This window comes from Sapajus apella, unplaced genomic scaffold (genome assembly GCF_009761245.1).
Source record: "Sapajus apella isolate SASKATOON/1434 unplaced genomic scaffold, GSC_monkey_1.0 scaffold4, whole genome shotgun sequence".
Lineage (NCBI taxonomy): Eukaryota > Metazoa > Chordata > Mammalia > Primates > Cebidae > Sapajus > Sapajus apella.
In genome coordinates, this window is record NW_022436944.1 from 28,157,236 (window position 1) to 28,174,645 (window position 17,410).

The 17,410-nt window shown below is 39.3% G+C and overlaps 1 protein-coding gene across 3 annotated transcripts in view; it reads left to right on the forward strand.

Moving 5' to 3' along the window:
- Window positions 1–2,828: 2,828 nt before the first annotated feature.
- Window positions 2,829–17,410, forward strand: part of CEP70 (centrosomal protein 70) — a 67,490-nt gene continuing 52,908 nt past the window's right edge. For 2 of the 3 annotated variants that reach the window (XM_032265181.1, XM_032265189.1), the window contains exons 1-2: window positions 2,829–2,994; window positions 5,331–5,433. In XM_032265181.1, coding sequence (XP_032121072.1) covers window positions 5,425–5,433 — 9 coding nt within the window. In that variant the 5' untranslated portion in view covers window positions 2,829–2,994; window positions 5,331–5,424. The remainder of the gene's footprint in view (window positions 2,995–5,330; window positions 5,434–17,410) is intronic. The other variant, XM_032265198.1, reaches the window with a different exon arrangement.

Sequence of the window (17,410 nt, forward strand, 5' to 3'; positions counted from 1 at the left end):
CATATAACTATTGTTATCCTGCATAGGTGATTGAGCATTTGTCATCAATATATTTGCCTGAGCTGTGTGCATATTGTCCTTCACATTGGAAAATGACTGCTGAAGGTGAATGCCCTTAATAAATCGGACTCAAATTTAACAATGTAGTTCAAAGCTGTGTTTAGCACCTGCTGTGCACCAAGGAAGTACACTAGCGCCTGGATGAAGTTTAATAAGACATGGTTCATGCTCCCAGAGGTTCAGATTCTTGTAGAGGAGGCAGAAATGAATGTATTCATGTAATAAAGGAATCTAAGTCTAAAACCTTATGAGTTGAAGAATCTTTGAGTGTTCATCATGAAATACCATTTATATATGGTATACTCATGTTTTTCTAGGGAGAAATATGACTGTTATATACCCAGAAGACAATTTGAGAATCAGTTTAGAAGCTGAGAAATTAAAAGGTGTGTTTTAACTGCTATTGAGGGTTATAATTTCTACTAGGAGGTCAAAGCACAGAGGAAAGCAGAAAGCTGAAATGAAGACATGCTTGGCTTTCAGCTTAAGTGTCACTTCATCAGAGAGACCTCCTCCATACTCCCTCTTCTCTTCTTTCATAGCACTTATTATATTAATAATATATACTTAATTGCATTTGTTTCATATTTTCTCCCCAATTAAACTATAAGTTCCATGAGTCTAGGAATCACATCTGGGCTTACTTACCATTGTAAACTCCCCCACTTATAAATCTGACTCAGCATCTAGTTCAATCCCTGGTACATAACACGTGCTTAACAAATTTTTATAAATGAATGAATGTTAAATGAATGTTTACAATTATTAGAATTCTAGTGGGTGGATGGGGCCCACAGAAAACTCTTGAGACCTATGTGGCAGGACTCTCAGTGAAAGACTAAATCTGTGTGCAGGATGTTTTCCTTCTCTAGCAAAGAGAGGTGCTGGAAAGGCTTTCACCGTCCGTAAGAAGGGAATTGTTTTGGAGGGCAATGCTATAGCACCTCTTCCCCTCCACTGACCACATAAAACATCCAGTTAGAAAATAGGAATCAGCCTTCTTGTGCTTTGAAGATGTGAAGGATATTGGTGATAATCCATCTAGCATCCATTCTCCTCCCTTACAGGTCTCCAGTTTTATTCAAACAGACATGCCTCCACCTTGCAACTCATGTGACTCAAAGAGCACTGACACCACTGCCAATTCCAATTGTCATAGCTCCTTTTCACTTCCGGAACCCAGGCTTAAGCTGTCTGTACATTTCCCAGGCAGTTACTAATGTAGAGGCAGAGTGTGTGCCTGTTTTTAATTGGCTCAAAAAACCAGAAGGAAAGGTTTTAGATGAAAAAGAAAGTATGTGGTCCTGATTTCTCCAAGTAGACACCTGGAAAATCATGTCAGTATGAATTTGAAGTCTACCCTTTTCTACAACAGAGCAGAGAGACTATAGCAACTGGGTCCATGGTAACTTGCTGAGCCACTGAATTAATCAAAGTCTACCTTGCCTCTGGTCTTCCTGTTATGCGAGATAATCAACTTCCTTATTTTTTAGGAAGACAATTTAACTCAGATTTTATATCACGTGCCTCCAAAACAATCATAACCTACCCAAAGATGTTTGGCCTCTACAATCAGGGCAGCCATGCTCGGAAGAATGCACAAGGGCACCCCTATTATCTTGGAAAAGGCAAGCACTGAGACTATTGCCTTTTGAGAACTGAAAATCCCAATCTGCTAATCATCCTTAGTGTGAATATCCAGGTATGAAAAGCGTATGGGGTGGGCGTAGGATGGGGCAGGGACATGTTTGCCTGGGTCAAACAAAGAGATCAAAATTAAAAGTGGTCCCGGACCGGGCGCGGTGGCTCAAGCCTGTAATCCCAGCACTTTGGGAGGCCGAGGCGGGTGGATCACGAGGTCAAGAGATCGAGACCATCCTGGTCAACATGGTGAAACCCCGTCTCTACTAAAAATACAAAAATTAGCTGGGCATGGTGGCGCGTGCCTGTAATCCCAGCTATTCGGGAGGCTGAGGCAGGAGAATTGCCTGAACCCAGGAGGCGGAGGTTGCGGTGAGCCGAGATCGCGCCACTGCACTCCAGCCTGGGTAGCAAGAGTCTCAAAAAAAAAAAAAAAAAAAAAAAGTGGTCCCATCTGCCTGAAAGAAGGCTAAGAAGGGTCTGAAAGTATTGAGCTGTAAGAGCCCTTGGACCTTCTGGTGAAACACCCTTGGCTGATGCCCTTGATGGGACATCCCTGTTGGCTACTGTGGGACCTGCATCCACCACAGACCTACATTATTTGACTAATTTGAAAAGATAGGTTGTTAAGAGCGACACCATGTGGCTATAATACACAATGACAGTGGTGGACAGCTACAGCCCAAGAGGCCTGAGGCTTCATTGAGATGTGGAAAATGCTGAATGGGAAGATGAAATGTGATCAACAAACATTTAATGCGGTCCTCCAAATGTCAGCTGTTACAGTGCTCAGCCAGGTCTGGAACATCGAGAATATGGTGATCCGTACTCTGTTAAGAGCTTGTAGTCGCCGCGGAGTAGAGGGCAAGAGGGAGGGCAGTCTCTGGTGCGTAGGTAACCCAGGCTTCACTTTCACCCACGGCCACAAGTATTTTTGACGCCTTCCAGGCAAATGAGGCTCCATGTAAGTCACAGGGGACCTAGGGAGGGCGATGAATGCGCCAGCTTGCCAGCGACCAGCACAGCGCACCGAGGCCTACGTTTGCGATAAGCCCCGCCCCCAGCAGCTGAGCCAACCGGAGGGCGAGGGGCGGACCCAGCCTCCCTGTGAGGCAGGAGAGAATCGCTTGGTGGCTTTTGCAGGCAGAGAAGGGGCCGGCCCTCGACGCGCTAGGGCTCGATTTGCCGCCCTCCCCCGGCGGCAGCAACGGTCGCGGAGGCGGGGCCTCACCTAGCTGCGCCAGCGCGAGCCGGGCCCGGGGAGCTGCTGGTGGGAGGTGGCGACTGAGGAAGGTGAGTGGCACTCGGGGCTCTCAGAGGCGCCGGCATGAGCCCCCTTCCTGGGGCACCCCGGACTTGACATCACTTGGGCCTAAAAGTGGTCAGACTGACCCTTGTCAGGGAGGAGCCGCCTGGGACAGGGTCGCGCCTATTAAAAATCCCTGCGTAAGGGTTTGGGGATCGGACAAACCTAGTCCCAGCTCCCCAGCCTTTGTGTTATTTGGCTTCTCCTTTAATTAATGTCTCAGCGTCTCCGAGTCTTTATTTGTATACTAAAGCTGGTAATTCTTGCCTTACACGGTGGTTGTGAGGGTTAAATGAGGCAAAAAGAGTAAAACTCAGAACCGCACCGGGCGCAAACTCGATTTGGGATAAGCTGTAGGCAATTGCTCCATCCCCCAAAATCGCCCCGTGCTGAAGCGCTCGTTTTGTGTCAAACTGCGAAGGTTGTTTAGGGAGTGAGGACTCGGAGCAGAAGGGGGCTGTTAGTCGAAAAGCGCAGGTGTCTCTTTCTGCCGTTTATTAAGCTCCTTCCGGATTCAGAAGACCTCTGACTTTATACAGAGCCTAATAGGAGTCTTTCCAGGTGAAAAATGTCAGAAGGTGAAGACGCCTGTAACAGAGAGACCAATCAGAAAGAGTTTCCTGCCACTATGTTTTTCAATCATAGTAATATTAAACAGGCCTGGCGCGGTGGTTCACGCCTGTAATTCTAGCGCTTTGGGAGGCCGAGGTGGGCGGATCACCAGAAGTCGGAGTTCGAGAACAGCCTGGCCACCATGGTGAAACCCTGTCTCTACTAAAAATACAAAAATTAGCCGGGCGTGGTGGTGCGCGCCTGTAATCCGAGCTACTCAGGAGTCTGAGGCAGGAGAATCGCTTGAACTTGGGAGGCGAAGGTTGCAGTGAGCCGAGATCGCGCCACCGCACTTCAGCCTGGGTGACAGAGCGAGACTCCGTGTGTGTCTGTCTCTCTCTCTCTCCCCTTTTCTCTGTCTCTCTCTCTCTGTATGTGTGTGTGTGTGTGTGTCTGTCTGTCTCTCTCTCTCTCTCTCTCTCTCACACCATATATATATATATATATATATATGACACTGTGCCGGCATTACCCGTATTGGTTTCAATCTTCTGCTTGAGTTTTGTACTTTAAATATTGCCAAGTAGACACTCAGGCCTCCCTTGCCCCACCTTTTGGGGAAGAGGTGACTGAGCGTCTTACCAACAGCTTTTGCTTTAAAGCAAGGTTCTGTCCCTTTCATGTCACCTCTCTTGGGACAGAATGATTTGGTTGAGATGACATCCCATTTTAATTCTTTTTCCTATTTGGAGTAGGTTCAGCTCTTTCTTAGGAACATTAAACAGCAAGTTACCACATTTTTTTAGAATAGAAGCTTTTGTATTTAATAAGGAATGGAGACTTCGAAAGGGTTACACGTGTTCATTTATTTTTCTTTTTTTTGTACGTGTTCATTTATTGTAGTAATTTTAAGTATATACTTTTGAAGGCGCTTAAAGATTTTGGTGTGATTCAAGTTGAGAAGGAACAGTTATTGGCCATGGTTGTCAGCTCCCCTCCCCCACCCCAAATGTGAAAAAATAATTAAAATTTAAGGTATGGAGCATGTTACAAGGGGCTTCAGACCTATAAAGGGCAATTTGGCTGAAAGACTTGGGAAACCTAGAAAGTGCCAGAAGATACAATTATGTTTTTGCTTTTCTATGTGTGGCTTACTATGCCCTGTACAAACCAACTCCTACCCTCCAACTCCTACCCCACAGTCTTATTTTGAGTGTGTTACGACAGTAATTAAAACTATAGCTTCTGTGTTGGCCCTAGAAAGCATTTGGTCTCTTCCTGTGACTTTAAAAGTTCTAGACCTGTATCCTGTCACAGCCTATAGCGGGGAAAAGGTTGCTGCAAACTATTGGCCCATTTATTTCACAGAAATGGATCTCTGAAAAGGAGGGCTTGGTCATGGGTGCAAATGAGGAGTAGTTTTCTTCCTGGGTTTGCTTTTGTGATCAGTGGTAGTTTGTCTGAGGATGCTTCATTTTAGTACCCTTGCAAATGAGAATATCCTACCTGTGAAGCCAGAAGTCAGAATTGACAATGGATGATGATAGATTTGCATAGCCAGCTAAATGTCTCAACAAGGTGGGGAGAGAAGAGAAGGGGAGGGGCATATGATGGTGAGCTGGGAAGGCCATTAGCTGTTATTTCAGTTGTGCCTGCTTTATCTCAGGATTACCAGTACCATGGATGCCTGCTCTGGGAGTAACACAAGACCATTCTTAGTGGGAAGTTGAACATTTCAAGATTTTGTTCTTTTTATCTTTTTGAAACCTAGATGAAGATCAGTTTCAGACCGTGAGACTCATTGGGTGATCATTTCATTGAGATCAACCTGCATGACCAGGTGTAAAGTGCAAGAGTAATATGCTATGACCGAGGTATGTCTAATGTAATGGATGACTCCAGATGTTGGGAGGCCATGGAAAAAATCTAATATTTATTGACTACTATGCTAGGTTCATTACATATATTTCCTTTTAGCCTCCTGATAATTCTATCGGATAGATATTTTACAATTCAGCCGAGAAGCTGAAGCTTAGAGAGGTTAAGTAGCTATTTAAGATAACACAGAAAGCTGATTGCCAACTCTAATCACCATCTCCATCCTCCTGTGTGTCAGGCAATGAATGCTTTGTATTCTTTCTATATTAACTCTCCTAACGTTTAACTCTGTCAGATAAGTACTTTTATTATCCTCATTTTATGATGAGGAAATTGAAGCACACAGATTAGTACTGTACTCTCCTGGCTGTATGGCAGAATCCATGATTTGAACCGAGGTGGTCTGGCTACAGAGCTGTACAGGTTGAGTATCCCTTATCTGAAATGCTGAGAATTATGTTTTGGATTTTTGGATTTAAAACAAAATTGGAATGTTTGTATATACATGAGATATTTTAAACACAAAATGGGACCCAACTTTAAACACGAAATTCATTTATTGTTTCATATACACATTATACACATGGCCTGAAGCTAATTTAATACATTTTTAATAGTTTTATGCATGAAACGAGGTTTTGACTGTGACCTGTCACATAAGGTCTGGCGTGGAATTTTCTACTTGTGGTGTCAGGTTGGTGTTCAAAAAGTTTTGGATTTTGGAGCATTTTGGATTTCAAATATTCATATTTGGAATGTTCAGCCTTTACCAGCTTTCTTTTAGTTAGCATTTCCTTTACTTTTCTGTTTTTGTTATTTCACAATTTTTTTTTTTTTTTTTTTTTGAAGATGGAGTCTTGCTCTGTTGCCCAGGCTGGAGTGTAGCAGCGTGATCTCGGCTCATTGCAACCTCTGCCTCCCAGGTTCAAGCAATTCTCCTGCCTCAGCTTCCACAGTAGCTGGGACTTCAGGCAGGCCACCACGCCTGGCTAATTTGTGTATTTTTAGTAGAGACAGGGTTTCACCATGTCAGCCATGATGGTCTTGATCTGCCTCATGATCATGATGGTCTTGATCCTCATGATCTGCCCACCTTGGCCTCCCAAAGTGCTGGGATTACAGGTGTGAGCCACCTCGCCTGGCCTTCACAAAATCTTTTTATTGTAAAATGAAATATTTATTATAAATCATGTACCAAATATATAGCTTAATAAATTATTATAAGACTATACTATTCAGTATGCCAGATCCCCTCCATGGCCCCGTCCCAGTCACAAATCCTGTGTTCCCATTTAGTTGCCATTCTAGGTTTTATAGTAATCACTTTCCTGTATTTTATTTTATTTATTTATTTATTTTTGAGATGGCGTCTTACTCTGTCACCCAGGCTGGAGTGCAGTGATGGGATCTCGGTTCACTGCAACCTCTGCTTCCTGGGTTCAGGAGATTCTCCTGCCTCAGCCTCCTGAGTAGCTGGGATTATAGGCACACACCACCAGGCCTGCTAATTTGTGTGTTTGTGTGTGTGTGTGTGTTTTGTATTTTTAGTACAGATGGGATTTCACCATGTTGGCCAAGCTGCACTGTGAGCCTGGGCTCCTAGTTTTTGATAGCTTCCTTGCTATATGATATATTGAACAATTCCTATCGCAGGTCTGAAATCAGCCATTTCCTTAAAATGCCCTAGTTTCTTTTAGAGGGAAATAGTATTTCAGTTATAGTCTGAATGCTGAGGATCCTGAGTTAGTCATTGTTTCAGGCTTTTCAGTAGACAGAGCTAGGATACTTACATTTCTCTACAGACACACATATTAAAAGATACCTAATGTATTCTACTTCCAGTCTTCAGATTAGAATTCAGAGACTACAAAGCTTTTACTTAACAACTTCTCTATCACAGCTGTAACTCCTTTTTTCCATACTGATTATCATGATTCTCAGGAATATAGGAGATAATAGAATATCCCGTATTTACTCATCCTGTATTATACATATGGCCGTACCAGAACTATATTTCTGAAATCACCATCAGTATGATTACTGAAAACATTAAAGCTTTTTTTGTTTATGTTTTTCCTGTTTTTTTCTTCTCTCTCTTTTAACAGTTGTACTCTATCTGCATTGTGAGAGCATATAGCCATTTCATGTTCTGCTTTTTCCCTCTTAGTCTCTTCTTAGTTCTATTAATGTGTTTAATGTTTACCACCAGTGTTTTTGCTGAGGTCTCTCTAGGCATTTTGGCTACCTGAAGCTAATACATTGTTAGATTCCTCAGGAAGAAATATTGTCTAAGTTCTTGTATACTGATAAAAGTTTGTTCTTTTTATACTTGAAGGTCAGTTTTGCAGATACAAACTCTTTGGTTCACACTTCTTTTCCTTGAATTTCTTAAATACATTTCTCCCTTTTCTTCTGGCATAAAGCATTGTTATCAAAGTTAGATGATAATCCAACTTTTTTTCTTCTTATAAGTCATGTGGGTTTTTTTTTTTTTTTTTTTTGTAGATGACCAAATGATTTTTTTTCTTTTTTCTTTCTTCCTTTCTTTCTTTTTTTTTTTTTTTTTTTTTCACAGTGGCATGATTTTGGCTCACGGCAACCACCACCTCCTGGGTTCAAGGAGTCCTCCCACCTCAGCCACCTGAGAAGCTAGGACTATAGGTGTATGCTGCCACTTCCAGCTAATTTTTTTTTTTTTTTTTTTTTGTAGAGATAGAGTTTTGCCATGTTGCCCAGGCTGGTCATGAATCCAGGCTCTAGTAATCCACCTGCCTCAGCCTCCTAAAGTGCCAGGATTACAGGCATGAGCCACTACGCCCAGCCAATTTTTTTCTTTTTCATTAAAGTCTGGTAATAATAGTAGAATGTAACATTGTGTTGGTTGTTTTGGGTCAGTATTCTCGGGTATTTGACATTTTCTTTCCATTTGTAGTTTCAAATCTTTTTATAATTTCAGGAAAACTATGTTTTAAACAGCTTTATTGAGATATATTTAATGTACAATAAGCCGCACATATGTAGTATAAAATTCGATAAGTTTTCACATACATATATACCTATGAAACCATCACCCCAATCAGCATTGTCAATACATCATCACCCCAGATTTTCTTGTTCTAGTTAGTACTCTCTTTCTCTAACCTCCATTCTCTCAGCAACCACTGATCTGCTTTCAATCACCACAGATTAGTTTTCAGTTTCTAGAGTTTGGTATAAATGGAATGTTACAGTATGTACTATTTTGTGGCTGGCTTTCAGTATAATTATTTTGGCATTTATCCATGTTGCACGTATTCTTTTTTATTGCTGAAGGGTATTCCACCCAATGGGTATACCACAGTTCGTGTGTCTGTTCACCTGCTGTTGGACATTTGAGTTGTTTCCAGTTTCTGGCTATTATAGATAAAGCTCTTATGAACATTTGTGTACAGTCTTTGTGTGGACATAATGCTTTGATTTCTCTTGGGTAAATTCTAGCAATGGCATGGCTGGGTCTTATGGTAAGTGCTTAACCTTTTAAGAAATAGCCAAAGTGATTGACAAAGTGGTTGTAGTAGTTTAAATTCCCATCCGCAGTATACGAGAGTTCCAGTTCCTCCACATCCTCGAAACACTTGGTATAGTCATTCTTAGCCATTCTAATATGTGGGTAGTAGTGTCACGTTGTGTGTTTTAATTTGCAGGTCCCTCCTGACTAACAATGTTTAGCATCTTTTTATGTGCTTACTTGCTGCTATCTGTATGTCTCTTGTGAAATGTCTATTGAAATTTTTTGCCCATTTTCAAGTTCAGTTGTTTACTTATTATTGTTGTTAACTTCCTTACTTCGTTTTGAGAGTTCCTTATATGTTCTGGATATGAACCTTTTCCGATTCCCAATTATTTTCTCAGAGTATGTGGTTTCTCTTTTCATTCTCAAAATGGTGTCTTTTAAAGAGCAGACCTTATTTTTATGAAGCCCCATTTGTTCTTCAATAGATCATGCTTTTGGTGTCATATCATAGACATGTTTGCCTAACTCTGAGATTGCAGATATCTACAGTTTTTCTGTGTTTTTCTAGATATTTTGTGATTTTAAGTTTTAGGTTTATATCATTGATTTTAAGTTAACTTTTTTGTATATGGTGTGAGGCATGGCTGAAAGTCCTTTTTCTTTGTTTCTCCTTTTTTTTTGACGCTATTGCATTGTTCTAGCGTCATTTATTGAAAAAACTAACATTTTTCCTGCGGAATTACTTTTATACCTTTGGTGAAACTTAGGTGTCCCTATATGTATGAGTCTGTTTCTTGACTATATTTTGTTTCATTAATCTGTTTGTCTTGATATCAGTGCTATATTGTCTTGATTACTGTAGCTTTATAAGCCTTGAAATGATGTAGTATTAGTCCTTCAACTTCTTTTTTCTTTTTCATTCATTCATTCATTCATTCAGAGATAGGATCTTGCTGTTATCCAGCCTAGAGTGCAGTGGCACAATCATAGCTCATTGATGAAACTCCTGGGTTCAAGTTGTCTTCCCACCTCAGACACCAGAGTAGCTGGGACTATAGGTTTATGCTACAGTGCCTGGCTAATCTTTTTTATTTTATTTTTGTAGAGATGGGGTCTTGCTATGTTGCCCAGTGTGGTCTTGAACTCCTGGGCCTCAAACCATCCTCCTGCCTCAGCCTCTCAAAGTGCTGGGATTACAGGTGTGAGCCACCATGGCCAGCCTGTTCTTTTTCAAAGTTGTTTTGGTTATTCTAAGTCTTACAGCTTGTATGAATTTTAAAATAAGGCAAGTTTCCTGAATTATAGTTTTTTAAATTGGTTCTGTTGTTTTAGTTTTCAATTACCACTGTTAGTGTATGTTTGGGCTTCTTTGCCTATATGTCATTTTCATATTTCTTCATTTCTTTTTAATTTTTAAAATTGTTTTTCTTTTAATCTCTGTTTCTCTTAAGGCATTGTCTGTAGTCTTTATTCATTTTTCTTCTTCTTTAACCTTTATTTAGGAAATGGCTAGTTTTTAAAAGTTACTAATTTCTAGATTCTATAAGCTCATTTCCAAGCTTTTCTTGTTTCTAATTATGTTGTTCTTTCATGTCTTACAGTTTTCCACGTATTTTAGCTTGTTTTAAAATAGCGGTTATAGTTACTATCTGTTTTGTGAGCATGTCTTTCTAGTATGTTTTTCTTGCCTGTAGAGATATTCTTTTTTAATATGAACTTTTACAGTTTAAAACATAAAATTTCATGGGTGCATAGATGTGCATATTTATGAGTTACATGGGATATTTTGATATAGGCGTACAATATATAATAATCATATCAGGGTAAATGAAGTATTCATTGCCTTAAGCATTTATCCTTTGTGTTATAAAAAATCCAATTCTTTTAGTTACTTAAAAGTGTACAATTATATTATTGAATATAGTCAACCCGTTGTGCTAGCAAATACTAGATCTTATTCTTTCTATTTTTTTTTTTTTAACCTGTTGACCAACCCCTCTTCCTCTCAGCTGACCTGTTACTCTTTCTAGCCTTTGGTAACCATCATTGTGCTCTCTGTCTCCATATGTTCAATTGTTTTGATTTTTGGATCCCATAAATAAATGTGAACATGCGATGTTTGTCTTTCTGCGCCTGGATTATTTCGCTTAACATAATGACTTACAGTTCCATCCATGTCGTTGCATATGACAGGATCTCATTCTCTTTTAATGGCTGGATAGTACTCCATTATGTATATGTACTGGATTTTCTTTATCCATTTATTGACAGACACTTAGGTTGCTTCCAAATCTTGGCTTTTATGAATAATGCTGCAGTAAGCATGAGAGTGCAGATATCTCTTTAATAGACTGATTTTCTACCAAAAATATAAAAAATTAGCTGGGTGTGGTGGCACGTGCGTGTAATCCCAGCTACTTGGGAGGCTGAGGCAAGAGAATTGCTTGAACCCAGGAGACAGAGGTTGCAGTGAGCTGAGATCGTGCCATTGTACTGCAGCCTGGGCAACAGAGTGATACTAAAAAAAAAAATTGTTGGAGCTCCTTATATATTCTGATTATTAATCCCTTGTCAGATGGGTAGTTTACAAATACTTTCTCTCATTCTGTGGGTTGTCTCTTTGTTTTTCCTTTGCTGTGCAGAAGCTTTTTAACTCAATGTGATCCCACTTGTCCATTTTTGCTTTGATTGCCTGTGCTTGTGGGATACTACTCAGGAAATCTTTGCTCAATCCATTATCCTGGAGAGTTTCCCCAATTTTTTTATACTAGTTTCATAGTTTGAGGGCTTAGATTTAAGTCTGATTCATCTTTATTTGATTTTTGTATATGGTGAGAGATAGGAGTCTAGTTCCATTCTGCATATGAATATCTAGTTTCCCAGCACCATTTATTGAAGAGACTTTCCCCAATGCATATTCTTGGCACCTTTGTCAATAATGAGTTCACTGTCACTGTGGGGATTTGTTTCTGGATTTTATATTCTGTTCTACTGGTCTACATGTCTATTTTTATGGCAGTACTATGCTGTTTTGGTTAATATGGCTCTGTAATATAAGTCAGGTAATATGATTCCTCCACTTTTGTTCTTTTTGCTCAGTTTAGCTTTGGCTGTTTGGGGTCTTTTGTGGTTCCATATAAATTTTATGATTATTTTGTCTATTTCTGTGAATACCAATTTGTCATTGGTATTTTGCTAGGCATTTGCATGGAATCTGTAGATTGCTTTGAGTAGTATGGATATTTTAACAATATCGATTGTTTCAATCTATGAACATGGAATATCTTTTCATTTTTTGTGGCCTCTTCATTTTCTGTCATCAGTATGTTATAATTTTGATTGTAGAGATGTTTTACTTCTTTGGTTCAGTTAATTCCTAGGTGTTGAATTTTCTTTGTGGCTATTGTAAATGGGATTACTGTTTTGATTTCTTTTTCAGATTGTTCAGTGTTGGTTTGTAGAAATGCTACTGATTTTTGTAAGCGGATTTTGTATCTTGCATCTTTACTGAATTTGTTTACCAGTTCAAGTAGCTTTTTGGTGGAGTCTTCAGGTTTATCCACATATAAGATCATATCATTTGCAACACAAGGATAATTTGACTTTTTTATTTCAAATTTTAATGCCCTTTTTTCCTTTCTCATGTCTAATTGCTAGCCAGAGCAATTCCAGTCCTTTTTCATCTCTAGCTAAAGCAATTCCAATCCTAGCTAGAGCAAGTCCAGTCCTTTTTCCTCTCTGATTTTATTTGATTTTTTTCTTTATTTCTTCGTTAGTCTGGCTAAAGGTTTATCAATTTTTTAACCTTGTTCTGTTCCAGATCTTAGAGGAAAGGCTTTTAGTGTTTCCCCATTCAGTATGATACTGCCTGTGGGTCTGTCATATACGGCTTTTATTATGTTGAGGTATGTTCCTTTTATATCCTGTTTTTTTAGGATTTTTTAAAATCATGAAGGGATGTTGATTTTTCTTTTTATTATACTTTAAGTTCTAGGATACATGTGTGGATCATACAGGTTTGTTACATAGGTATACACGTGCCATGGTGGTTTGCTGCACCCATCAACCCATCATCTACATTAGGTATTTATCCTAAGGCTGTCCCCGCCGCCCCCCACCCCAGCCTACCACCTCCCAACAGGCCCCAGTGTGTGATGTTCCCCTCCCTCTGTCCATGTGTTCTCATTGTTCAACTCCAACTTACGTGTGAGAACATTCGATGTTCAGTTTTCTGTTCCTGTGTTAGTTTGCTGAGAATGATGGTTTCCAGCTTCATCCATGTCCCTGCAAAGGACATGAACTCATCCTTTTTTACGGCTGCATAGCATTCCATGGTGTATATGTGCCACATTTTCTTTATCTGGTCTATCATTAATGGACATTTGGGTTGGTTCCAAGTCTTTGCTATAGTGAACAGTGCTGCAATAGACATACGTGTGCATCTGTCTTTATAGTAGAATGATTTATAATTCTTTGGGTATATGCCCAGTAATGGGATTGCTGGATCAAATGGTATTTCTAGTTCTAGATTCTTGAGGAATCACCACACTGTCTTCCACAATGGTTGAACTAATTTACACTCCCACCAACAGTGTAAAAGCGTTCCTGTTTATCCACATCCTCTCCAGCATCTGTTGTTTCTGACTTTTTAACAATCGCCATTCTAACTGGCGCAAGATGGTGTCTCAATGTGGTTTTGATTTGCATTTCTCTAATGACCAGTGGTGATGAGCTTTTTTCATGTTTGTTGGCTGTATAAATGTCTTCTTTTGAGAAATACCTGTTCGTATCCTTCGCCCACTTTTTGATGGGGTTGTTTTTTCCTTGTAAATTTGTTTAAGTTCTTTGTAGAGTTTAGATATTAGCCCTTTGTCAGAAATAGAATGCAAAAATTTTCTCCCATTCTGTAGGTTGCCTGTTCACTCTGATGATAGTTTCTTTTGCTGTGCAAAAGCTCTTTAGTTTAATTAGATCCCATTTGTCTATTTTGGCTTTTGTTGCCATTGCTTTTGGTGTTTTAGTCATGAAGTCTTTGCCCATGCCTATGTCATGAATGGTATTGCCTAAGTTTTCTTCTAGGGTTTTTATGCTTTTAGGTCTTATGTTTAAGTCTTTAATCCATCTTGAGTTAATTTTTGTATTAGGTGTAAGGAAGGGATCCAGTTTCAGCTTTCTGCATATGACTAGCCAGTTTTCCCAACACCATTTATTAAATAGGGAATCCTTCCCCCATTGCTTGTTTTTGTCAGGTTTGTCAAAGATCAGATAGTTGCAGGTGTGTGGTGTTATTCCTGAGGCCTCTGTTCTGTTCTGTTGGTCTATATATCTGTTTTGGTACCAGTACCATGCCATTTTTGTTGCTGAAGCCTTGTAGTATAATTTGAAGTCAGGTAGCGTGATGCCTCCAGCTGTGCTCTTTTTGCTTAGGGGTGTATTGGCTTTGTGAGCTCTTTTTTGGTTCCATATGAAATCTAAAGTAGTTTTTTCTAATTCTGTGAAGAAAGTCAGTGGTAGCTTAATGGGTATAGCATTGCATCTATAAATTGCTTTGGGCAGTATGGCCATTTTCACGAGACTGATTCTTCCTATCAATGAGCATGGAATGTTTTTTTCATGTATTTGTGTCCTCTCTTATTTCCTTGAGCAGTGGTTTGTAGTTCTCCTTGAAGAGGTCCTTCACATCCCTTGTAAGTTGTATTCCTAGGTATTTGATTATCTTTGTAGCAATCGTGAATGGGAATTCACTCATGATTTGGCTCTCTGTTTGTCTATTATTGGTGTATAGGAATGCTTGTGATTTTTGCACATTGAGTTTGTATCCTGAGACTTTGTTGAAGTTGCTTATCAGCTTAAGGATATTTGGGGCTGAGACTGTGGGATATTTTAAGTATACAATATGTCATCTGCAGATGGAGACAATTTGACTTCCTTTTTTCCTAACTGAATACCCTTTATTTCTTTCTCTTGCCTGATTGCTCTGGCCAGAACTTCTAATACTATGTTGAATAGGAGTGGTGGAGAGAGGGCATCCTTGCCTTGTGCCGGTTTTCAAAGGGAATGCTTCCAATTTTTGCGCATTCAGTGTGATATTGTCTGTGGGTCATAAATAGCTCTAATTATTTTGAGATGCATTCCATCAATACTTAGTTTATTGAGAGTTTTTAGCATGAAAGACTGTTGATTTTTTTCGAAGGCCTTTTCTGCATCCATTGAGATAATCATGTAGTTCTGTTTATGTGATGGATTACATTATGTTTGTCATTGGTTCTGTTTATGTGATAGATTACGTTTATTGATTTGCATATGTGGAACCAGCCTTGCATCCCAGGGATGAAGCCGACTTGATTGTGGTGGAGAAGCTTTTTGATGTGCTGCTGGATTAAGTTTGCCCGTATGTTATTGAGGCGCACTGATGTTCATCAGGGATATTGGCCTGAAATTTTCTTTTTTTTGTCGTAGCGCTGCCAGGTTTTGATATCAAGATGATGCTGGCTTCATAAAATGAGTTAGGGAGGATTCCCCCTTTTTCTTTTGCTTGGAATAGTTTTAGAAGGATTCCCCCTTTTTCTATTGCTTGGAACCAGCTCCTTTTTGTATCTTTGATAGAATTTGGCTGTGAATCTGTCTGGTCCTGGACTTTTATTGGTTGGTAGGCTATTACTGCCTCAATTTCAGAAGTTGTTATTGGTCTATTCAGGGATTCGACTTCTTCCTGGTTCAGTCTTGGGAGGGTGTATGGGTCTAGGAATTTACCCATTTCTTCTGGATTTTCTAGTTTATTTGCATAGAGGTGTTTATAGTATTCTCTGATGGTAGTTTGTATTTCTGTGGAATTGGCAGTGATATACCCTTTATAATTTTTTATCACGTGTATTTGATTCTTCTCTCTTTTTTTCTTTATTAGTCTGGCTAGCGGTCTATCATCTATTTTGTTGATCTTTTCAAAAAACCAACTCCTGGATTCATTTTTTTCGAAGGGTTTTTCATGTCTCTATGTCCTTCAGTTCTGCTCTGATCTTAGTTATTTCTTGTCTTCTGCTAGCTTTTGCATTTGTTTGCTCTTGCTTCTCTGGTACTTTTAATTGTGATGTTAGGGTGTCAATTTTAGATCTTTCCTGCTTTCTCTTGTGGGCATTTAGTGCTATAAATCTCCCTCTACACACTGCTTTAAATGTGTGCCAGAGATTCTGGTACATTGTGTCTTTGTTCTTATTGGTTTCAAAGAACATCTTTATTTCTGCCTTAATTTTGTTTTTTACCCAGTAATCATTCAAGAGCAGGTTGTTCAGTTTCCGTGTAGTTGTGCAGTTTTGTGTTGAGTTTCTTAATCCTGAGTTCTAATTTGATTGCACTGTGGTCTGAGAGACTGTTATGATTTCCATTCTTTTGCATTTGCTGAGGAGTGTTTTACTTCCAATTATGTGGTCAATTTTAGAATAAGAGCGATGTGATGCTGAGAAGAATGTATATTCTGTTGATTTGGGCTGCAGAGTTCTGTAGATGCCTATTAGATCCACTCGGTCCAGAGCTGAATTCAAGTCCTGGATATCCTTGTTAATTTTCTGTCTTATTGATCTGTCTAATATTGACAGTGGGGTGTTAAAGTCTACTATTATTGTGTGGGAGTCTAAGTCTCTTTGTAGATCTCTAAGAACTTGCTTTATGAATCTGGGTACTCCTGTATTAGGTGCATAGATATTTAGGATAGTTAGCTCTTCTTGTTGCATTGATCCTTTTACCATTACGTAATGCCCTTCTTTGTCTCTTTTGATCTATGTTGGTTTAGAGTGTGTTTTATCAGAGACTAGGATTGCAACCCCTGTTTTTTTTTTACTTTCCATTTGCTTGGTAAATATTCCTCCATTCCTTTATTTTGAGCTTATGTGTGTCTTTGCATGTGAGATGGGTCTCCTGAACATAGCACACCAATGGGTCTTGACTCTTTATCAAATTTGCCAGTCTGTACCTTCTAATTGGGGCATTTAGCCCATTTCCCTTTAAGGCTAATATTGTTATGTGTGAATTTGATCCTGTCATTATGATGCTAGCTGGTTATTTTGCCCATTAATTGATGCAGTTTCTTCATACTGTCAATGGTCTTTACAATTTGTTTGGATAACTCCCAATATAGGCACTGAGGAATGAGAGCTAAGCAGAACCCTGGCACAGTTAGGGCTTGAGGAATATCTCACTTTGCAGTGTTACTACTCAGCTATTTCCTTTTATATAATCCTTTATACAATCATATGTTAGTTTATAGAATTAGGGCTTGAAGAATCCCTTTATATAATCATATAATAGTTATAATCATATAATAGTTGATAGTATGAGTGCCTAAAGAATATTTCCCTACATATATATAATTGTATCTTAGTTTATAATTGGAGGAATGCCTAGAGTGGACACAGTACAGAGCATGAATTAAGGAATAAGCAGCTTATAATCGGAGGAATGCCTAGAGCAGATATAGTGCAAGGCAT